Consider the following 23080-nt stretch of genomic DNA (forward strand, 5'->3'; position numbering starts at 1 on the left):
GCGGCGGCGGCGGGACGGAGCGGCGGTGGCCGGCCCAGCGCGCGCTCAGCAGGCACCGGAGGACGCGAGCCGCGGCCGCGCACGAGCACCGGGCCCGCGGCGCGAGGCCCGCCGGACAGCGCCCGCCGCCGGCCCGCGCCGCCCCAGCCCGCCCCGGCCCGGCCCGCGGGGATGCGGAGCGGCGCGCGCCGGAGGCCGCGGCCCGGCTAGGCCCGCGCTCGCCCGGACGCGGCGCCCGGTGAGTCCCGCCCGCCGCCGCCGGGGCCCGGATTTCCTCCCCGCTCCGCCGCTTTGTTCCCGGCCGTCCGGGCCGGGGCCCGGGCGGCGCGGCCGGAATGGAGGCGCGGGAGCAGGAAGTGGCCGAGCGCGGCCTGGGCGGGGAGGGCGCGGGCTAGGGGTGCGGGCCGCCGGTCCCGGCCTCCCTCATGACCTTGGAGAAGTGGCCCGCCGGCCGGCGAGGCCCAGGCTGGTTTGGAGGGGCGCGGCCGGGCCCGGACGGGGGCGTCTCTGCGTCGGGGTCTCCCCGGGCGCTCCCTGGGCGCCTGGCCAGCGCTGCCCGGAGCACAGGAGGCTAAGGGGCCTTAGGAGAAGGCTCGCCCCAGCCCTCCTTCCAGTTTGTGGGTGGGCTCTTGGAAGGAGACCTCATCTTCCCATAGACAAAAAGTTGTCCCTGGTGGCGAGGGGCCCAGGCCAGCCCACAAAGGACTACTATCCCTCCTGGGCCCTGAAACTGCTTCCTGGTCTGAGTGGGCTGTGGAGGTGCTGCCCACCCATCCTAGAGGCTGGGGTCTGGAGGGCAGCTAGGGCTTGGGCCCCAGATTGGAGGGTGGGGGCCGATGGTGAGCTCAGTGGGTGGGACTGGTTTCAGAGTACTGCCATGGTGGACAGAGTGGGGGCATGGGCCTGTGATCTCTGGCCACAGGGCCTCTTCCTTCACTCCTGGGCCCCTGGCCTGCCTCTAGGCCACCCCTGACTGCTCTGAGCCCCTGGTTGGAGTGAAGGCCCTGCAGCTTGGTTCCCTGCCCCCCCACAGCTGAAACATACAGTTTACAAACCAATGTTGGGAGGCAGAAGGAGAGTTTCATTTCAGAGCACAGACTACTTTTTAAGAAGTTGTGGCTTTGGTAATGACAACAGTCGCGTAGTGTCTGGTGAAGGCACTCAGTACCGGGCAGCAGGACACAGGTCCCCTTGGTCCCGCCAGTCCTGTGCAGAGAAGCAGCCTGGGTGTTGGGCTGTGTGTGTGTGTGTGTGTGTGTGTGTGTGTACAGATGTATTTTTACACATGGGCTCTCGACAGCTGTCTGACTCTATCAGCAGCAGGCCCTTCTTGGGCCTGGGTGGGGGTAGGGTAGGGGGACATCCAGAGGCCTTGGAGTCCTGCCCTCTGCCTCCAGGCCACGCCCACTCAGTGTTACCAGAGCCCCCAGTGCCCACTATGCTGGGGCTCAGAGCCCTATTCTCACACCGTCATATCTTCCCGCTGCTGTCCATGGGCCTGCTGAGCACATCGGCACTTTCTTTCTTAGGCAAAGTGTGTCATCCCTGTCCTGGCATCACACACAGGCAGTGAGTGGGGTCTAACCACCCTCCTAAATTTAGCCGCAGACCATCAATGCAAAGCAACCTTCTCTGGGTGCCCAGCCCCTGCCTCAGGAGGCTGGTGAGGTGGTCTGTGGGAGACCATCTTCGTGGCTGTGGGAAGACCCATATTGGGATCCATTCCAGTGGTTCTCAGGGCTCCCTACCTGGCCCGGGTGTCCCAGAGTGGAGTCTCTTGGGCCTGCCCTCCGATTACCCATTTGGAGAGTAGCAGAATACTGGGATGCCCAGAATGGGTGATGTGAGCACTGGGTTTTGAGGGATGTGTAGGAGTTTATCCAGCAGGGGAGCCATGGGGAGGGTCATGCAAGATGAATGGCCAAAGTGTCTACTTGAGAGAGGGCCACTGGTGGGCCATTGCGGGCGGGTGCCAGGACCGCTGTGTTTGTACAGCGCCCTCCATTGACTGCCTCTTGGATGCTCTAATTACAGACCTGTAACCACCCTGGACTGGGTACTCCTTATAGATGGGCCTGTCTGAACCCCTTTGTCCCCAGCGCCCAGTGCTGAGCCTGGCAAACCAGAGGTATCTGGTCTACACTGGCTGAATGAATGAACCAGATTGAGGCCCGCAGGGGCACTGTCGTTTAGGAAGGGCCGGGGGAGGGGTTCAGGTCACCCTGGAGGGCTCTGGGCTCCCATGTACGCCAGCCGTCCATACTTCTGGTGCTGCCTTCTTCCTGTTTGAATGTCTCTCCCAGTCTGGGGCAGGGAGGAGGAGCCTGTGCCCTGCCCTGGGGCCCCCGCCTGTGGGTGGGAAGACTGGATGGAGAATGGGGCGCCCTCACCAGCAGCTTGGGGAGGTTGAGTGGTGTGCGCTGAAGCAGTCGAGCTGCCTGCAGGAGGTGGCCTGCTGGGTCGGCTGGTTAGGGAGGCTGGGATACACTGGGAGGGCCTTTTGGGGATGGAGTGATTTGTACAAAAGCCAGGGGAAGTGGGAATGGGCTGGGTGAGGGACGGAGCTGTGAGGGCCTTTTATTAGGTGTCGTGGTGGGAAGAAAGTGAGGGGCAGCAGTGACTCAGGGCTGAGGGGAGCAGGCCACACGGGAAGGTGCACCCAGGCTGAGGCCCCAGGTGGGGCGAGCCTCCTGGGCTCATCACCAGGTCGGAGGAGTGGCCCCTAAGCGAGACACAGCCTCACACTTCCCTTTGCTTCTTCCAGAGGCTGTGGGTGCTGGCTGGGCTCAGGGAGACCCTACTGAGAGGAGTGTGAGTGACGCCTGGGCCGCCTTGGCCCGTAGCAGCGCACAGCATGACCGACGTGGCCATCGTGAAAGAGGGCTGGCTGCACAAAAGAGGTCAGTGCCCCTGGGGGCGGGACCTGGAGCCGGGGCGGCCTGAGCTGGCCCACAGGCCTCCTTCAGGTGGCAGGTGCTTTGGTGGCCTGCTGGATGGGAGGGGCCTCCCTGGGGCTCCCAGACCTGCCCAGGTGAGCCTCCAGGGCCCAGTGTGTCCCACGGTGTGCAGGGCATGGCCTTGTGGGTCCCCCTGGGTGGGGACATGGGGCCCGAGGCCCGGCCTGTAGCCTGTCTGGCTGGCGGTAGAGTGACCGGCTGGCTGGGCCTGGTTGGCAGGGAGAACTGCTGCTGCCTCCCTCCCCACTTTCCTGGAAGGCAGCAAGGGCGCTGGGGCTGGTCCAAGGCCTAGCTCACTGGTGGCCCAGGGCACTGCCTGAGGGCTCCTGAGGGCAGGGCAGGGCTGCTGGGCCTGGGCTGTGGGACATGTTTGTGTTGGAACTGGCTGACCCTGATGCCCGCCCAGCGGGCCCGCTCCTCACTCACGCAGCCCTGTGCCCAGGGAGGGGCTCGGGCAGGAGCTGTTGGGAGGGGGACTGAGGCTTTGGCCCTTCACCTTCCAGCCCTGCCCCCACCCTCTGTTGCTCAGGGACAGGCAGTGGGGGGATGGACAGGCCTTTCCTCCAGGTGCCCTGGGCGAGTCACTCCCTCCTGCCCAGGACAGGGATTGGTCAGCTATCCCCCTCACTTCCTCTTTTTCCAGACCTGTTCCCTCCCAAAGTTCTGGTGACCCCATGCTCGCCAGACTTCCAGCCACCTCTCACACTCACCCTCCCACAGATGGTGTGTGGGCGTCCCCCTCCCCACCCCAGGATCCCACAGGCTGTTGAGAGAGGGAACCTCAGAGACAGATGGAGCAGACAGGGAGGTGTGGCAAAAGCGGGTGTCAGGAGCTGGGTTTTGTGGGATGCATAGGAGTTCCCCAGACGAACAGGGAAGCTGCAGGAGCTGGGGTGGGAGGCAGAGGAGTGGCGGAGATGAGATGGGGGCTGCAGAGAGCTCGAAGCAGGGGATCGAGGATGTGGTCAGTTGTGTGTTTTTAGAGCTCAGTCTGGCAGCTGTAGGGAGGACTGCACTGGGCCTTGACGGAGGCGAGGCGGCTGCAGGGGCTTGTGGTCATGGGAGCCCTGGCTTCCCCCAGGCCTCCTGCACCCCCTCCCCCAGTGCCTACCCTCTCCTTGCCCCCCCCCCCTTCCCACTTCCTGTGCTGGAGCACCCCTGCCCCGCCCCCAGTCAGGTCCAGCTCCCGCCCCACCGCCCACCCTGGCCCTTGTTCCTCTCCTCTGCGCCTGGCAGCCACACAAGGACACGGTCTCCCACCTGGGACCAGGACCTCTTAACCTTGGCAAACATTTGTTGACTGAATGTTAGACGAAGGACTGACCCAGAATGCCCTGCGATGCCTGGGTGAGCTGAAGTTGTCAGTCAGGGTATGTGCCTTCTGAAGGGGCGGGCGACCAGAGAGCTGGCTTTGGACTTGATTTGAGTGCCCTGTCATGGGTCCCTCTGCAAAGGGCAAGTCCGTTGAGCTCCTTGGGCCTTGGTGTTCTCATCTCTAAAAAGGGGGGGGGGGTGTCGGGAAGGCCTGGAGGAGTACAGAGTGTGGTTTGTGGGGGGCCAAAGTCGGGCTGCAGCCAGGCTCCCCAGCCTCTAGGCCAGGAGAAAGGGTCCTGTGCCCCCACCGTGTCTGCTCTTCCTCCTCTGTCCCCAGCCCAGGCAGTGTGTGCTGTGGGGTGGTGGGGGTGGGGCAGGGGTGCTCCTTGCGTAGCCCAGGAGGGGATGTGGCTTGTGTAGGTGGGTGTCGTGCTCCGGCCCGGGCACCATGTCCCACCTGGCTTGCCCGTCCCTGCTTACCAAGGAAGGCCTGTCCTCATGGGTGCCCCTCATTCCCCCAACTCCCCATTCCTGGGGCCCGCCCCTGTGCTGCAGACGTGTTTGACTGCCCCCGGCCCGCTGCCTCCCCCACAAATGCCACTGTCATGTCCTCTGCCGACCTTGCGTCCATCCTTTCACTAGTCTGCTCTTCGCCACAAATGTTTGGGCTCTTCCTGTGTGCTGGACTTTGGGGTGACGGTGAGGGACACAGGTCACGGCGCGGGGAAATGGGTGGTTTTGGGTTAGCTGTTGGGAGGAATCAGGAGCACTCCTGATTTGGGGCTGGTGGGGGAGTGTCAGGGTGACATCCTTGCTTTGCGTACAGCGGCAGGTCCCCGTGCACTCAGCAGACAGGAGGTGAGGGCTGGAAAACTGCTCATGCCTGGCAGCAGGGGGCCCTCACCACGTTTCCTTGTCTCACCCAGCCATTCCCGAAGGTCCCACCTCCCTGCCACTCTCCGAGAAGCTGCCCCAAGCTTCCCTGTCACGTCTTCCTCCTCTGGCTCCTGGCTGTGGCCTCCGGTTTTGTCCTCAGGCTGTGTGCTCTGAGCTAAGTCTGTAGGCCCGAGTCTGGGCAGCTGTTTTGCGGTCCTCCCGGAGGCTGCCATCTCTGCCCACTTTCCCTGTGCCTGATGGGCTGGCAGTGCCTAGGCTACAGCCCAGTTCATGGAGAGCTGCTCTGGCAGAGCCAGTGCTGTGTCCCCAGGCCATGGACAGGCCGGCCGGACCAGGTGGGCTAGGAAAGGGGAGGAGGGCAGCGAGATGAAGGGGCACAGGGTGAAGGAAGGGGCTGTGGGCTCTTGAGAGCAGGTTGGGCCTGGGACGGAGTGGGTACCTACCTGGGCTCATGCAGGCTGACTGCTGGCCGGGAGGGACCCAGCACAGCAGAAGGCCTGGCTGTCCTCAGCAGGCAATGGTCCAGCAAGCGGGGTTCCCCTGGCCCTGGGACCTGCCTGGAAGTGGCACCTGTGCGGTATGTGGGTGTCTGTGCCATGTTTGTGTAGGAGGTGTATCCGAGCCCTGGGTGAATTCCACCCCAGGAGCTGCACGGGGGCGGGTGAGCTGTGTCCACAGCTCAGCGGGTTCTGGTGTGTCTCAGGCCTTGCTGTGCACCCACCCTGAACCTGTTCCTGGCCCAGACCCTCCCCCAGCTCCAGGCCCAGAAAGGGGAGGCCCTTGCCACCCTTGCTGACTAGGTCCCCAGTGTCTGTTCAAGTGGGACGCGGGCTGCTGGGGCCATGGCTCCTGCAGTTGTGGGTATTCCCTGCAGCCCTCATGTGGCTCCGACATGGGGACAGCGTGGTTGCACATTGCTGGCATGACCCCACCCCAACTCTGGCCCTGGGGTCCCTATGGGGAGCGTGGAGTGTGCAGCCTGGCCCCCTTTGGAGGAGGCAGTGGCTTTGCTGAGCAGACCCCAGGGGATGCAGCCTGTGGGTGCCTGTGTAACCCATTTGTGAGCGCAAACTGCTGTGGAGGCCCCACAGGGCTACTCGGTGTCACATGGATGTGCCCTGCAGGGAAGGGCTCAGCGGGAAGCTGGGGAAGGGAGCCTGCTTCCCTCGCCCTGTGCCCCTCCTGCACCTCAGTTTCCCTGCTCTCAGGCAAAGGGCAGCCCTAGATCTCATCCAGGTTGCACGCCTGTGGCTATGGCTTTGGTCCCAGCAGTTTGTTTGTGGGCTCTGCAGCTCGTGCAATGCCCTGCGTCCAGGACTGCCCCCGAGGGTGGCAGCAGGGGCAGTGCCTGGGAGGGCAGGCACCTGTTCCTCCGGCGCGGTCCTGGGCTCCTGGCCGTGGCGTGAGGCCATGCATGTGGCTGTGGCCGAGGCCGGGCTAGCGATGTGGGGCTGTTTCCTGTTTTGTGACTGTGTTGAGTTCTCCCTTCAAAACAAACAACAAAAGAGGAAGCTTGGGCCTTGCGCCGGGGGTGAGGGGTCGCTGCCTGCCCAGCCCTGGTCCCTGGGCCCTTGCCTGGTGGTCCCAAGTGGGCAGCGCTCCAGCCTTCTTCTTGGTTGCTGGGCGCTCTCTGGACACAGCTGCCCTGCACTGGGCCGGACTTGATGGGGGTCACAGAGGGGAGGGCCTGGGGCCCTGGGACAGCCTTTGTTGATACCCCAGCCTCCCTGGGTAGCACAATGCGTGTTGTGCAGAAGGGAAACTGAGGCCTGGAATGAGAGGGGTATGGGTGGCATCGTCCTGAGCCCCGTGCCCAGATGCCGCCACTTTCAGCTCTCGGGAGCCCTGGCTGGGTTGCATCAGGTCTGTTCCTAGAAGTGCCGTGGGAGGGTGAGGGCAGGGAGCTGGCTCTGTCGCGGCTGGCGTCCCCTTTGCCTGGGCACACCCGGCCAGGCTTGGGGCCAGCACCCTCCCCGAGGGCCATCCTGTAACTGAATCTGGCGGCTGTCTCTCTGCCCGCTCCCCAGGGCCACCCCATAGTGGGCAGAGGCCACTGCCCCTGCCCAGTCACCATGCCCGGCCTAGGCCCTGCCCGGTGGCCCCACCACAAGGCCCCCCAACCCAGACCGGGCCCTAGAAAGGTTGGCAGAGAGCCCTGGAGCTCTGGGCTGGGCTCGGCCTGGTCAGGGCGAGCCCTTGGCCAGCTCCCGGGAGCGGCGTGCCCCCACTCAGCCCCTCTCACTTCCTTTCTGCCCTAAAGCAGCTCTAACACACGAAATAACAGCCTGTAGTTCAGACGTGTTGGGGTTGGTGTGGGGGGTTCTTTGGTGCCGCTGCTACCACCTCTGGGGGCTCTGGGTAGAATGCCCAGCTGGGCCCCAGGACTGCAGCCCCCCCACTCATCTCCCGGGGGTCCCGTCTGCCCAGAGGCCTCAGCTGGTGGTCCCTGTTGGTGGTGGGGGTCCCAGGACACTGAGGTGCCTTTGATGGGAGCCCCGTGCCCCTGGGAGACCCACTCGGGCAGGTCACCAGGGCCTGTGCTGGTGAGGGCTGACGCCCCTCTCGGGCTGGGGCATGGGGGCAGCAGACATGGTGGAGGGCATATGGTGAGCCTGAGGCTGGGCGAGATGTGTGGGGGGCAAGGACAGGGATGTGAGATGACAGGGCTGGGGGCTTGGAGGACACAGCCTCCACCAGGTCACAGGAGGGGCTGAGAGCACATCCCCCCACCACGTGGCTCCGGGTTAGGGCAGAAATAAATGAGAGAGGGCGGCTGTGGGGCGGAGGCCCCTTCTGGAGGGCACATCCCATGGCTGGCATGTCTGCACCCCCACCCATGCTTTCTCCTGGGGGTATTGAGGCTTAAGGCCCACGCCCCCGACAGTGCCTGGAGCCCTTTGCCCCAGCAGGAGAGGCTGGGGCCACTTAGACGCAGGGGCTTGGCTTCCCGCTTCTGAGTGTTTGCAGAGAGGGGCTGTGGGTGGGGCCGCCACCCGTGGGACTCGCACATGTCGCTGTCCTGGCCGCAGGTGCTCACGGCAGCCAGAGCCCTGGGTGGAGCCTGTCCTCCTCAGGGCTGTCCCTAGGGGAGCTGCGCCGTTTGCTCCTGTGCGCCCCCTACTCTCTCCTTGTCCTGCCCGGAAACCCAGCGCCTTTCTTGGCACAGGAGTGACAGGCATGTCCCTAGGGACATTCTGAAAACCCCAAGTCTGTGTTATGTGGCCTCGGGCAGGGGCCACCTGACAGCCTGGGCCAGGATTGGGGCTCTCAGGAGTCCCCTTTCCTGGGGCCTGTGATCTAAGAGTCTAGCAGATGGGGAACCTGGGGGACTGGCAGGCTCAGGGTTCCCCCTGCCTCTCCCGACCCCCCAGGACACCCTTCAGAGGGAGGTGTAGCTGTGGCTGCCCCTGAACCCCAGTCCCAGCCCAGGTCTTTGAAACCCAGCACCCCCGAACCCCACCGTAGTGAGGCCTGGCACACGTCCGGTGGGGAGGGCAGGTGACCCAGAGGCTGGCTTGATAGGATGGCACTGAGGCATGGGCTGTGGGGAGAGTGCCCGCATAGCCCACCTAGGGAGGCCAGACAAACCCATGGGGCTGGTGCAGGGAGAGCGGCTGGCGGCACAGCCAGTGGGCACAGCAGGTGGCACCTGGACACTGGGGCTGTGGCCCGAGAGGGTCTCCACATAGGCGGTGACCTGGGTGAGGGCTGTTGGGCTCTGGCGCAGGAGACTCAGCGTAAGGCTGTGGGCACAGGCCAGAGGCCACTGGACCAGGGCGGAGGCTGTGCGGACGGAGCCGGCGGGCAGGACTGGGGGTACCCAGGATGCAGCAGCAGCAGGGTGGGGCCAAGGGTGCCCTCTTTTTCTGGCCTGCAGGGGGGTGGTGACGTGTGGCACCTGAGGAACAGGTGGGGTTTGGGGGAGACAGCCAATGGGTGGGGTGTCCAGGCAGACGTGCTCCAGCTGGGGGTGGTTGGAAGGGGAGGTTGTCCTGAGGCCCAGATCCGGGTGCCATCTGGGGCAGCAGGAAGGAGAGCGGCCCCCCAGCTCACCCACTGTGCTCTGTGCCCCTGACTCGGCCCTCCCTCCTACCTTCCCCACACATGCCTGTTCCCCCTAAGTTGACACTGGGCTGTGGCCTTGGGGCCCGGCCTGCGTGACGGCAGAACCGAAGACCTGTGAAGGGTTGTTTGTGTCAAGGAGCGAGCCCAGCCTGGGCATCAGGGCCTGGGTCCCTGGTCACCACCTGCCTCTCTGTGACCTTGAGAGTTCCCTCACTTGAGCCTCAGTTTCCCCAGGGAGCTGGTGGGTGTAAGGATCCACCATGGGTCGGGGGAAGGTCCGGGGACTCGATGCTGTGTCAGAAAGCATCAGTCCTCTGCTTGGCCCCCACGAGGAACCCGCGAGTGCTGTCCTTGGATTTATACCCACAGACCTGGGCTGTGCTGGGGAGGGCGTGCGGCCCCCCCTTCCCCTGACCCTGTTGGTGGGACAGGGACCATGCCTGGCCCAGGCAGAGGCCCCTCGAGGTGACCCGTGCTGCTGCCTGGTGGGCGACGATGGATGGGCCGCCGTCAGCAGGGCCATTTGCTCGCTGTGCTGGGGAAGGTAAATGGGCGCCGGGCAGCTGTCGGTGCGATGGATGTGTCGTCGGCAGGGAGTGTGCGGTGGCCGCTGCTGTCAGCTGGCGGCGCTCCCCAGGCCTGCTGGGGCTCGCTTTGCTGTGGAGAAACAGCTCGGTGCCGCCTGGCGCCCTGCCAGCCACCGCCTGCCACCGCCACCACTGCTGCGGCAAAGTGTTTATCCAGCAGTTTCCCCGAGAACTGGGGACTTGGGGAGAATGCTCACGGAGCTCAGGGCGTGGTGGCCGGTGGCTGTGGCCCAGGTGCCATGTGCTGGGCACGGGAGGGGCCGAGACTCCTGGCAGCATGGCAGGACTGAGCCCAAGCTGCCCACGTCCCCTAAGTCTGCTGCCTGGGTGCCTGGGACACGTGGCTGGGAGGTGTGGTGACGAACCCTTGGCCTCTGCCCGGTTTGTCTTGCCCCCAAGCCCTGGCTAGGTGGCCTATTAGGTGATGAGGGCTGTGGCAGGTCCAGGCTGCCAGCCAGGAGTCTCCTGCCTTTGGGGGTCCTGCAGCCCCTTATTGGGGTTGCGCTGGCTCCTAGGATGATCAGGACAATGGAAGGGACCCCTGGTTAAGGGCACTGGGGGATGCTGAGAGGGCTGCGAGCTGAGGGGCCCTGGGCGGGAGAGCCCTAGTCTGGACACAGGAGCCTGGCTAAGCCCGTGCTCCCCCACCCCACCCAGCTGCCTCCTGGGACCTGGAGCCCTCATTGTGGGTGTGCTGGCCTGGAGGTTGAGGTGCAGGGGGCACAGCCCCTTCCCTGGTGCCTGGCTGGGAGGAGGTTTCAGAAGGGCAGTGCGGGCCCCTCCGCACCTCAGCCCAAGTCGGGGTTCTGAGAACCCCAAGGGGGCACCACTGAGTTTTCACCTGGCTTGCCTGCTTGCTGGCGGGTGCTGGTGGTCCCTCAGGGTGGGGTGAGCACCGGAGCCCCAGTGCTTTCCAAGGCCTTGGAGTGTTTGCACGGGGCAGGACTGGGGGGCCCTCTGGCATCCAGGGCTGAGCGTCGGGTGTGAGTGGCAGGCAGGGAGGAGACATGCCCTGGGCCTGGTGCCAGCCAGTTCCGAGTGCCCACTGCTGGGCAATCAACCTGGTTGTGGGTGGATGTCTGGTCCTGGGGGAGCAGTGGGGACCCTGTTTAGGGAGCAGTGCCCTGAGGGTAGACGAGTTTCTCTTTTGTCATCTGCCTATGTCTGTGCCTGGAGTGAAGGCTCCCATGGCCAGCACTGCTGATGTGTCTGTCCCCTGCCCATCAGGACTTCAGGGCAGGTGCCTGCCCACAGGCATCCTGTGGCTGAGAGGATGGTGGTGGCTGGGCACGGGTGGCCACCTCCAGCCCTGGGAGTCCGTGGGGCCCTAGGGCCCCTGTCTGTCTGGCCCGATGCCTGCCCGGCATCCTGTCTGGGCTGGACTCATTCAGACACAGGCCACGGCTCAGGTTGCAGCTGGTGCGGCTGATGGCCCCTGAGGGACTGCCTGGCTGGACCTTTGTAGGCGGGAGCATCCGAGACACTGAAGAAAGGGGTCTGTATGTCTGGGACCCTTGGCCCTGGCCTCCCCAGGGCTCCGGCTCCTTCCTGCTGAGCTGCCAGCGGTGAGCAGCCAAGCTAGGCCCCCATTCCTGGCTCTGGGGCTCAGCCCTGGGGGCTGTAGGCAGGGGCAGCGCGGGTGACCCCGGCCCCTCTGACCTTAGCCTCTTCTAGCGAATGTTGCTCCCTTGGGCCCCCCAGTTCTGGATTCTAGAACCTTCCCAACCCTGGAAGTGGGCTTGTGGGGTGCAAGCTGGTGGAAGGCAAGTGCAGGGTCACATGGCTGGGTGTGTTCTGGGTGCCCAGCAGCTCTCGTACCCCCTAACTCACAGTGGGGAAACAGGCCCAGTCTGGTGTGCAGGTCCCACCTAGTGCAGGCACAGTGTGCCGACTGCACACGCAGGGCGCGGCACTGGGGGGCCGGCGGCAGTTGGTGCATCAAGATGGATTTTGGGGGCTGCATGGTGAGGCGCTCATCACTCTCCTCGCTCAGTTAGCGTCCTGGGGAGCGGCAGCTGGCGGGATGGGAGGTACTCCATCAGGGTCCGACAGCTCCAGACTGGCGCGCAGGCGGGTGGGAGCAAGCGGCGGGCGGCTGGCATGCCCCTGGAGCTGGCTCTGCTGGCGCCCACCCGCTGCACAGGCAGGGAAGGGGAACCTAGGAGGCTGGTGGGGCCGTCCCAGGCCAGGGCAGGAGCCAGCGTACGCCTGAGGGTGGCTGGACTGCAGCCTTCCCAGCCGCCCATCCCCAGGGGCCTGGAGGGTGGAACTGGATGAACGCCCGCTAAATGCTCAGTGCTGCTGGGGTGGGAGCAGGTGACTAGCCGCTGCTCAGTCCTTCCTGGGCCTGTGGTGTCTGGGCCAGGTGGTGACCCCCACCTGGAGCTGGGGACGCAGCCTGTGGGTGAACTCCCTGGGAAGAGCGCTGGGAGTGGCTGGAGCCCCCATCTCCCCAGTGGCCCTGGGTCACAGCAGTGGGGGCAGGGCCTCAGAGGCCACACCCAAGGGCATTGGGTTAGAAGGGTCCTGCGGGCCCTTTGGTCCTGTCCAGGCCTCAGCTTGGCCCCGAGTCAGCGACCCCACTCCCTCCCTGACACTGCCCAATAGCTCCTGTGAGGAAGGGCTGCCTCATTAGTAAGTTCTCTGCTGTTGTTCAAACTCCTTGCTCGGCAAAATGTAAATGAAACATTTTTTCTGGGTGTCAGTATGAAAAATGACAGTCACTCGAATATCACAGAGGACATCTGCTCAGTTCCCTTGTGAATGCCTGTTTATGGCTGATGTCGCAAAACTTTGGGGGAAACTTTGCCGTGGACCTGGGTGACCTGTGGGTGGGATGCTGGGGTCCAGGGTGGCTGGTCTCGGCCTGAGGACCACACGGCTGCCCCCAGGCCTGGCTTCACCGTGGTACCCATGATGGTGCTCTGTTGTCACACTGACGGTGAGGGCTCTGGCCCGAGTGCCCAGCCCGGGGACGTGCTGCAGGTGGGCAAGCCCAGGAGTCCCACTGAGTGTGGTGCTGCCCTCACCACTGGATGCCAGGCTCCATCCTCAGCCAGGGGTCAGCCATGGTGAGCTGCCCACCTGCCATTGTTATCCCAGTAACTGTTTCGGCCAATATCTGGCTGGGGACAGCTCTTGGCTTTGAAGCCCTGAGTGGGTGGCTGTAGCTGGTACCTGCTGGGGACACGCTGGCTTGGTGCCACCTCCTCTAGGTGGGCCCCCTGGATTGGGCCAGACGCCCGTCAGTTGTGCCCTTCCCCCCTTGTCCAGGTGCCCGCCTGGCCACTTTCCAACACAGGTGGAGGTGGGCTTTTCATCAGAGGTGGGTGCTTTCGCGGGGTGAGCCCCGCCATCCCTCCCACCCTGCCCACCCCCGTGGGAGGTGGTAGTGGTCGCACATTTGGGTGTCCTGGGCGCAGCTGTTGGGGGCTTGTGTGGGGTGGAGACATGGCGTAGCAGCACAGCCCCTCATGGTACTGTGTCCCCAGGGGAGTACATCAAAACCTGGCGGCCCCGGTACTTTCTGCTCAAGAATGACGGCACCTTCATCGGCTACAAGGAGCGGCCGCAGGACGTGGAGCAGCGCGAGTCACCCCTCAACAACTTCTCGGTGGCGCGTAAGTGCCTGCAGGGCCGTGTGGGGACGGGAGCACTGGCTGGGCGGCAGGGCGGCAGGAACCACGCTGAGGTCTTCTGGGCCTCTTTGCCTGGGGCCGGCAGCTGCCAGGAACCAGCCTGGGCAGTGCTGGCTCCGAGTCACCTTGGGGACAGGTTAGCAGCCAGCTCTGTTTGGTGGGGGTCTCTGTGCTGAGTCCCAAGGCTGACTACCCTGGAGTTGTTCTGGGGCGCTCTTGCTCTGGGACCAGAAGGCCTGGCCAATGGGGGACAGCCCAGCGTGGGGCAGCCAAAACCAGGGGCCCCTCCAGCAGGGGTGAGAGGGAGCCCTCCAGGGCCTCTCTGCCAGCCCCTGGGTAGGGAGACAGGAATAGAGTACACAAGGGCACCCAGTGTCTGGGACCTTCGAAACTCCCAAGAAGAGCCTGTGGCTGTCCCCTGGAATTCTCAGAGGCCATGGGCCCTATGGTGGTACGTTTGTTTTGCCATTAGCTGAGGTGGGGGCTGTCCCACCTGAGGGACGGGCAAGGGGGCATGGTTGGCCTGGGGCATCTCACAAAGCTGGGTAAACTGGCACTTTTTCTAAACTATGTGCTGCTGTATCCTCATTGTCTACCTGTGAGGACGACAGGCATGACCCTCCCCATGGGGCTGGCAGGCCAGGCAGGCGGGGAGATGGGCCCTGTCCCGTGCTCTGCCTGGGGGCTGGCCCGTGACAGGCCGGTGGGTGGGTGAGTGACCAGCTCAGCTGAGCCCCAGGTCTATCCTGAGCTGCTGTCTGCAGTACTGGGTGCCGTACCCCCCATGGGGGGTCCGGGCTCCACCCCTGTTTCCTTCTGATGTCCCTACCCTTGGGCCAGCTCTGCCCTCTGCCATTCAGCCCCATACCTCGCCAGACCCCAGGTTCTGGTCCAGGGTCTCAGGAGGATGTAGCACAGCTGGGCTGTGCCCAGGCTGACGGGGAAGGACTCCTGTAGAGGTAGGGCCATCCTGGCACTGTGGCTGCCCTGCCGGGGCATTGCCAATGCGCTCACTGAAGGCCTCTGGAGGTGGGCGGAACGCAGCTGCTGCCGCCCAAGGCCCCAGGCAGAGGGGCTTATGGGGAGCGGCTCTTGTGAGCTCTGGCCCCCCACCCCTGCTCCTCATGCCTCTGCAAAGCAACTGGTAGAGTAGGGGCCCCAAGTGAGGAGGAGCCAGGGAGGCAGACACCCCCATCCTGGCATCCTGGCGGCTGTTCAGGCCTTGGCTGGCCTGGGAGCTCCAGGGCTCCAGAAGGAAGCTTGGCCCTGGTGGGGGCTGCCTTGCTGGGGGTGAGACCCCTTGGGAGTGCTCCCCAGGCCGAGCGCATGGGACTGAGGAGGCACATGGGACGGCCAGGGGCTGTCTGAGCGGTGTGTGTGTGTGGGGGGCACGGGGCCTTGAAAGCAGCCCTAGGCTGCTGGCACCGCCAAAGGACAGAGCTGTGCCAGACGGGGAGGTGGTGCTGCCGGGGCCTGCGGCCAGGGGTCGGGATGAGACGCTAGGCCCTGGAATGGGTGTCGGCGTTTGGGTTGCAGAAGCGGGAAGTGGGTGTGCAGGGACCTAGGAGGCTGGCCTGCCCCTACCCCATGTTGACACAGGCCACCCTCCCACATGGCCAGCCCAGGCCTGGCAGACAGCTCCCCGTGCTTGGCTGAGCCTGGCGGGGTGCCCTTCCCGTTGCTGGGGCCAGACACTGGGATGTCAGAGCCCCTTCGCTGGCCCCACTGCCCCCTCCCGCCTCACAGGCTGGGCCAGAATCCAGCCTAGGAGCCCTCAGTGGCCCCCACACTAATGCACGCCCCTCTCCGGGCCTGGCGCATTCCCAGTTCCTTGGCAGCAGGTATGCACACTCCAGGAGTGTGTGCTCAGGGTGTGTGTAATCCCGATGTGTGTGCTCAGGGTGTGTGTGCGCTCGAGTGTGTGTACTCCCAGGCCTGACAACCCCTATACTCCTGTGCAGCCCAGACTCCCAGCTCCCCCAGTGGCAGGGCTGGCATCAGTGGGGTGGGCCACGTGCTCCAGCCGCCTCCAGGCCAGGCGGCCTCCACCCGGGATCAGCCCTGTGAGAGGCGGGGGGCTGGCAGCTTGGTTGGGGAAATAGTGGGGGAGCTGCTTTCCCACGAGGCCCCTACCCCACCAGCCCTTCCCGAGACCCTCTGGCGAGTCGAGGGCCATGGCTTGGCATACAGTGGGGGCTCAGAGACTAAAGGAGCGGTAGGAGGTTGGCCTCACCCAGCCGACACCTGCTGGGGTGTCTCCAGACCAGTGTCTGAGCGGGAATGGGGTCCCAACCCCATTTTATGAGGGAAACTGAGACATGGAGAGAGGAGGGGGTAGGGCTTTCCAGGACGCGGTGGGTGGGGTCTGGGGCACGCCCACGGCGCTCACCTGCCGCCCCCCCCTCCCAGAATGCCAGCTGATGAAGACGGAGCGGCCCCGGCCCAACACCTTCATCATCCGCTGCCTGCAATGGACCACGGTCATCGAGCGCACCTTCCACGTGGAGACGCCCGAGGAACGGTATGGGGGTATGCGGGCATGTGCTGTGCCCTCTGCTCATGGCACCCTCGCTCTCCAGTGCTCCCAGGCTCTGGGGTGGGGCCTGGGTCTCAGTGTCCCCAGGGTCCCAGCTCCTAAGTGGCTGTGGCCAGCCCAGGCAGCCTTCTGGGGCTGTGGCCTCACCTGAGCACTCTGCAGGGAGGAGTGGACGACCGCCATCCAGACGGTGGCCGACGGGCTCAAGAGGCAGGAAGAGGAGATGATGGACTTCCGATCAGGCTCGCCCAGTGACAACTCAGGGGCCGAGGAAATGGAGGTGTCCCTGGCCAAGCCCAAGCACCGCGTGGTGAGGCCCGTCCCACCTCCTCAGAGGCACAGCACTCACGGGTCCCCGCGGGCTGGTCTCGGTGCCCTGGGACCCCCTCCATCTCCCTCCTGGGCTCCTTCCCGGTGGACAGCAGTCTGACCATCAGAAGCCCGTGTCAGAAGGAAGGCACGGACGCTGGGGTTTCAGAAGGCCTGGGCGCTGTCACTCCCACCGTGTCCCAAAGCCCAGTGCTGACTTGGGGTACATAGCCCCACATTGTCCCGTGACCTGTGGACTCCCAGCTGCTCTGGCCCCACCTGTGTCAGCCCAAGGTTGGTCGTGGTAGCCCTGGGCCCATCACCCTCTGCCCCCTGACCTGGCCCCTACCCCTGCAGACCATGAACGAGTTTGAGTACCTGAAGCTGCTGGGCAAGGGCACGTTTGGGAAGGTCATCCTGGTGAAGGAGAAGGCCACAGGCCGCTACTACGCCATGAAGATCCTAAAGAAGGAGGTCATTGTGGCCAAGGTCGGTGCAGGGCCGGCACGGGCGGGGCACGGCGCCGGGGGTGGGCAGGGGCTCACTCAGCCTGTCTTCCAGGATGAGGTGGCACACACGCTCACAGAGAACCGCGTCCTCCAGAACTCCCGGCACCCCTTCCTGACGGTGAGTGGTCTCTGCGGTCACCTGGGCCTCTGGGCAGAACTTGGCCAGTGTGCTTGCAGGAGCCAGGCACCGGATCAGGTGGACACTCACCAGCCCGTATCTAGGACGGAAACGGGGTGTCCTGGGCTCCAGCACTCCGGCAGTGGTGGGCAGGGTGGAGGTGCCTGATGCAGGGCTGGTGGGCCATGCTTGCTGACCCCTGTGCAAAAGGGGCAGGTGATCTGGGGTTTCTCTCTGCTCTGAGCCCTAGGCAGCCCCCCAGTACCCGTGCCTGCCCTTCTGCCCACAATCTTCTAGATCGTTCCCTGTGGGGCTCAAGCCAGGGAGGGTCCCTGTTCCTGGGGACTTGGCCCAGGAGGAGTGTGTGCAAAATCCTTAGCCTTTGGGAACAACAGGGAATTAGCTAGAAGTTGGTTTGCCAGGCTCGGCCAGCTCCTCGAAGGCATGGGCAAGCTGGTCAGCAAAGGGCCCCCACTCTCCTAGGGGTCAGGACTCGGGTCCTGGGTGGCGGGGCCAGCCTCCGGGGTCTTGCAGGGCCACAGTCAACCGCATGGCGTGGGGACCCCGCCCCTGCCCAGGACCCCCCCAGGGCCTGTCCCTTCTGCTCGGCACGGTGCTGAGCTTCTCCCTTGTCTGCATTTTCTGTGACCCGGGCTCAGCTCCAGCTGCTCGACTAGATCCAGGGGCAGCATTTGTGGGTGAGACTCTCGTATCCGCCTGCCTTTTTAAAGCAAGGCTGCCTGTGGGGAGGTGGTGGGGCAGCTCTGCATGGAGGTCATGTCCTCCCCTCGTGGGGTCATCAAGGTGCTGCCCACTGCCTTGTCCGGGGAGCCCCCGAGTTCACCGAACTTGCCAGCTTCTAGATGCTCCTGCCGTTCAGAGACTTGCCCCACACCCCACGTTGCTGGTCCTCCGAGCCTGGCCCCTAGGGCAGCATCGCGTCCCTGCCCAGCTGGAGGGCCGCTGTCCCAGCCCTGTGTCCCTCGCAGGCCCTGAAATACTCCTTCCAGACCCACGACCGCCTGTGCTTCGTCATGGAGTACGCCAACGGTGGCGAGGTAGGGCTGCCTGGCGGGCCGGCACGCGGACCCTCCCAGCGCGGGACACTGGGGCGGGGGGGTTCCCGGGCCGCCGCTCAGCCTCCCGTCCTGCAGCTCTTCTTCCACTTGTCGCGGGAGCGGGTGTTCCCCGAGGACCGGGCGCGCTTCTATGGGGCGGAGATCGTGTCGGCCCTGGACTACTTGCACTCGGAGAAGAACGTGGTTTACCGTGACCTCAAGGTGCGCCTGCCGGGTGGGGGCGGGGTCTGAGGGGTGGGGGTGGGCGTTGACCTGAGGCCCCTCCCACAGCTGGAGAACCTCATGCTGGACAAGGACGGACACATCAAGATCACCGACTTCGGGCTCTGCAAGGAGGGCATCAAGGACGGTGCCACCATGAAGACCTTCTGCGGGACCCCCGAGTACCTGGCCCCCGAGGTGCGCCTGCCGCGTGCCCCTGCGGGCCCCGCCCCAGCCCCGTGTCCCCGCCGCCTGTGACCCGTGCCCCGCCCCCAGGTGCTGGAGGACAATGACTACGGCCGCGCCGTGGACTGGTGGGGACTGGGCGTGGTCATGTACGAGATGCTGTGCGGCCGGCTGCCCTTCTACAACCAGGACCACGAGAAGCTGTTCGAGCTCATCCTCATGGAGGAGATTCGCTTCCCGCGCTCGCTCAGCCCTGAGGCCAAGGCCCTGCTCTCGGGGCTGCTCAAGAAGGACCCCAAGCAGCGGTGAGCGTCCTGGGGCAGCCCTGGCGGCTGTGTGTGATGTCCTTAAGCAGGACTGGCCCAGGCAGAGGGGCTGAGCCGGCTGGGCTGACGGGACAGCACTGCTGCCAGCGGCTCCTGCCCACCCAGCATTCTGCGGCGGCTGGGGCTTAGCCAGGGAGCTGTGTGTCCCCACCGCCCTGGACACACATCCCTGCACTGCCCAGGACCGCACTGCGAGCTGTCTGGCAGCCCAGCTGCACCCAGTGGGGGAGGGCCCTGGGGGATGGCCTGAACCCTGGCTGGGCAGGTGGCAGCAGCGTGACTTTGTCCCGTGTCCTCCGCAGGCTGGGCGGGGGCCCCGAGGACGCCAAGGAGATCATGCAGCACCGCTTCTTTGCCAGCATCGCGTGGCAGGACGTGTACGAGAAGAAGGTGCGCGGGCGGGGCCTGCCCCCCACTCACACCCGCACCCACGCATGCGCACACACACACCCACGTACTCACACCCGCACACCCGCCCCCCACTCACCCGCACCCACGCATGCGCACACACACACCCACATACACCCGCACACCTGCCCCCCACTCACACCCGCACACCCACTCACACCCGCGCACCTGTTCACCCACCCACCCATGCATTCACACCCGCACACCTGTTCATACACATACCCAGTCACACCTGCACAAACACTGCTGCACACCCAAACATGCACTCCCTCAACACCTGTGCACACCCACCCACATACATACCCAACCATGCACACACACACCCACTCACCCCCACACTCCCACGCATGCGCACACACACACACACCCATGTACTCACACCCACACTCACAGATGCACACTCCCTTCCACCCCTGCACTCACATCTACCCGCTCACAGCCCTGGGGCTCAGAGGCTCTGCACGGCTTGTTCCCTCCTGAACGCGGTGCAGGGTCCCTGCTGCCGGAGGAGCTGCGTGCGTGTGGACTCCCGTGAGCCACACCCCATCAGGTTTGGGCACCAGGTCTCCCTCCTAGTGCTGTGCGCTGAAGGCCAGAGGTGCAGTCAGGGCACTGCCCCTGCCCTCAGTCTCTCGTGCTCCCAGGGAGAGCCCAGGCCTGCTGTCCGGGTGTGCGGGAACGGGACACCACCTGCTCTACCTCGGGAGGGACACCTCCCAGGAGGGAGGCAGCTGCTTCCCACACACAACCCTGTGCCCTGGCCCAGGTACCTGGGTGTGCTGCGCGCCATCACCAAGCACGCATCTGCCTGGTTTCCAGCCCACCCGTCCTGCAGGCCTGTCGCAGGCCACACATGGCTGGCTAGGCCTCTGTCCTCCCTGGGAGTCCCCCCACCCCTACCCCCACTCCCACCCCTACTCCCTGCTCAGCACGTGTCCTGGTGGCCGGCCCTGAGGCCTGGCCCTGCCCTGCGAGGGTTTGACTCCTGCCCAGCCTCAACCGAAGACCCCCTAGCTCAGGAGGGGCAGCCCTAGGCCAGGGTCTGCAGAATTTTGGGGGTGCTCACCGACAGCACAGTCTTCCCGTATGCACATCCCTTTCCAGTTACCCTCAGGTCCTGGGTGTCCTGCGTCATGAGTCCTCTCTGCAGCCAGACTCAGCCGGGCCAAATGGTTGTCCTTGAGCCGTGAACGGGGCTGGATGGACCCCACACTCAGGACTCACCTCCTTCCTGTCCCCCAGATGAGCACTCTGAAGGGCAAGGCCCCAGAGTCCCCATCCTCATCTCCTGGGTGGGAATATGGGCACGGAGACCCCAGGAGCCCTGTGGGTTTGGCAGAGCGTGGACAGAGCAGTTCCTCTGGTGCTCCAGGGCACTTGGCTGGGGCTGGCGTGGGTGGGTCCTGGGCGTGGGCAGTGGCCTACTGCTCCTTGGGCCTCTCCCAGGGCTGTGTCGCAGGCCCGGAGCCCTGCCCTCCAGGTGACTGGCATTGGCCTCTGCTCCCTGGGCCTGTGGGAGGCACGGCTGCCCCATGGGCCTGCTGCACCAGCCAGGTGGGTCGAGGGACAGTGGGATGTGACTGTCCATCATGAACGAGCCCAGTGGAAGCCCCCAGCAATCTGGTCAGGAAGGAGTGTAAATGGCATCTGCTGGGGGAGTGGGGAGCCCGCCCCATACACCTCGTTCCATGTTGCCCTTTTCGTCACCAAGAAAGCCAGAGGAAAGAGATGGGTTCATTGTCTCCTGCCTGGGGGTATGGGGGTCCTGCTGAGCTGTGACAAGGGCCCAGACCACCGCCCTCCCCAGCCGGTCTCCTTTTCAGAGCTTTGTGGGTGGGTGATGGCTTGGACCACCTGGAGACAGCCGTGGGAATGTGGGGCTGTGCTCAGCCCCCAGCGGGTGGCTGGGGCGTGGTGTCCTGGGCCATGCAGAGCCAGCCTATAACTTCCTGTCCCACCCCGCAGCTCTGTCCGCCCTTCAAGCCCCAGGTCACGTCGGAGACAGACACCAGGTATTTTGACGAGGAGTTCACGGCCCAGATGATCACCATCACGCCACCTGACCAAGGTGAGGGGCCACCTCCCGCTGACTGCCCCTCTCCAGACAGGAGAACTCAGGCTGCCCTCACTGAGGCCTGTGGTGCTCACCTTTCCTCGGAAAGGTCCCCTGTGGAGAATGGTGGTCAGGGTGGCTGTCCCTGCTCCCAGCACTGGGGCTTGGGCTCACTGGGTGCAGATGTGGGGTCCGGGAGGCGAGCCCCGACGCCTGGCCTGGGGTCTGAGCTGAGTCTCCCGCCTGCAGACGACAACATGGAGTGCGTGGACAGCGAGCGGAGGCCCCACTTCCCCCAGTTCTCCTACTCGGCCAGCGGCACGGCCTGAGGGCCAGCCCCGCTGTGCTGGTGGGCGCAACGTGGACGGCCACACTCCTCATGGACCAGGAGGAAGCCTGCATGGACCATCTGTATTTAACGTTTTCCTCACTGGCTGCCTTTGGAGGAACCACGCCCTCCTCAGCACGGCTGAGGACATCTGGGGACATCTGGTGCCACAGGCAGGGCTGTGCGTCTTCGAGGCGGCGGCTTCCCAGCCGGCCGGCAATTGGGAGGAAGGTTGTCCTGCGGTTTTTCTTAATTTATTTCATCCAGTTCTCCAGAAAAGGTCTCGGACTTCAGAACGATGAGATTCACGGAGGAGACGTTGAGGACTCCTGCAGCCACGTGCAATTGGGGGTCCGGGTGGGCCCCGCCCGTGGCCCCTCGATCCCTCTCGCCAGCTGTCCCTGGCCATCACCTTCTTGGCCCAGCCCGGAGGCACCAGAAGCAGCCCGGGCGAGGCCTGCTGGCCTGGTCCCTTCTCTGTCGGGTGGGGGCATGCGGCAGCCCCAGCCCCCGTGGCCCGAGATGGGGCCTGGGGCAGGCGGGGCGGGGGTTCAACCCTGGAGAGGGAGCAGTTGAAATCTTGCTGTGCATTTGGGGGGGGGGTTCATCTTAGAGAAGAAAGCCCCTCCTTCCCTCCCCTTCTTTCCCTTGGGATGTCTCACCTTGATGGCTTCTCCAGTAGCACTTGACCTTTATACAAGCTTCACTCTCCCCAGCGCGCCAGCCCCTGCCCGGCGCTCCTGCGTCCTCCGCACACTGCGCTGCACCATGGCGTTTTTTTTTTACATTCAACTTTAGTATTTTTACTATTATAATATGAGACTTTCCCTCCAAATTCTTCAATAAAAATGGCTTTTCAACTTTGTGGCTTGTTTTGCTCTTGGGGAGCACCCTGTCCTTTGGGCCCTGAAGCCCGAGGACAGCCTCCAAGGGAAGGTCTCCCTCCCCTAGGTCCCCTAGGAGCTGCCCAAGCAGGGTGCCCTGGCTGTCCCTGTCGGTACCGACTTCACCCAGCCCCATGACCCTGAGGACACCACCCAGGCTGCATGGCCACCTAACCACCAGGAAGGACCTCACAGGGCCCAGAGCTGGCCAAGGGCACGACCTGGGCCACAGCCAGGCCACTGCGACCCGAGGAGACCTGAGAGCGGCGTGCTGGAGGTCACACAGCAACCTTGGACAGTGGGGAGGAGGGCGCCCCCAGTGAAGCAGCCCAGCAGGATGTGCTGCGGGCGCCACCTAGTGGCCCGGAGGGGAGTCAGCAGCGCAGCAAGTAACGCGTGGGTGGGGGCCCCGCCCAGCAAGAACCTCACTTCCTCGTCCCTCAAGCAAGCCCCACCCGCAGGTGTGGCGGATGCCAGGGAGCCTGGACATACGGGGCGGCCCCCACCGCACCCCTTTTGTGAGGGGCGCCCTGAGGAGCATGGGGTGGGGACAGTCCAGGTCTGGGGGCGTATATAAAGCAGCCCCATCCTCTGAGTCCCCCTATCGCCCCAGTTTTGACAGGGTGTGAATTATATCACACCAGTGGCAATGTACACAGCTTTTTTTCTAAACCACAAACGCACA

The 23080-nt window shown here is 64.7% G+C and overlaps 1 protein-coding gene across 3 annotated transcripts; it reads left to right on the forward strand.

Moving 5' to 3' along the window:
- On the forward strand, positions 1 to 22371 carry AKT1 (AKT serine/threonine kinase 1). 3 transcript variants are annotated; one of them, XM_074326798.1, is made up of 14 exons: positions 2 to 238; positions 2765 to 2900; positions 13312 to 13440; positions 15868 to 15979; positions 16157 to 16304; positions 16661 to 16792; positions 16865 to 16930; positions 17920 to 17988; positions 18085 to 18210; positions 18280 to 18408; positions 18487 to 18701; positions 19025 to 19112; positions 21096 to 21198; positions 21433 to 22371. In XM_074326798.1, the coding sequence occupies exons 2-14, from the start codon at positions 2855 to 2857 to the stop codon at positions 21510 to 21512; spliced, it is 1443 nt and encodes a 480-aa protein (XP_074182899.1). In that variant the 5' UTR covers positions 2 to 238; positions 2765 to 2854; the 3' UTR covers positions 21513 to 22371. The 3 variants fall into 3 exon arrangements, with proteins under 3 accessions (XP_074182897.1, XP_074182899.1, XP_074182898.1); XM_074326796.1 differs by having other exon boundaries at positions 1 to 238; positions 17920 to 18210; XM_074326797.1 differs by lacking the exon at positions 2 to 238 and adding an exon at positions 2054 to 2128 and having other exon boundaries at positions 17920 to 18210.
- Positions 22372 to 23080: the final 709 nt, after the last annotated feature.

The sequence above is a fragment of the Rhinolophus sinicus genome, linkage group LG03, assembly GCF_036562045.2.
Source record: "Rhinolophus sinicus isolate RSC01 linkage group LG03, ASM3656204v1, whole genome shotgun sequence".
Taxonomy (NCBI): domain Eukaryota; kingdom Metazoa; phylum Chordata; class Mammalia; order Chiroptera; family Rhinolophidae; genus Rhinolophus; species Rhinolophus sinicus.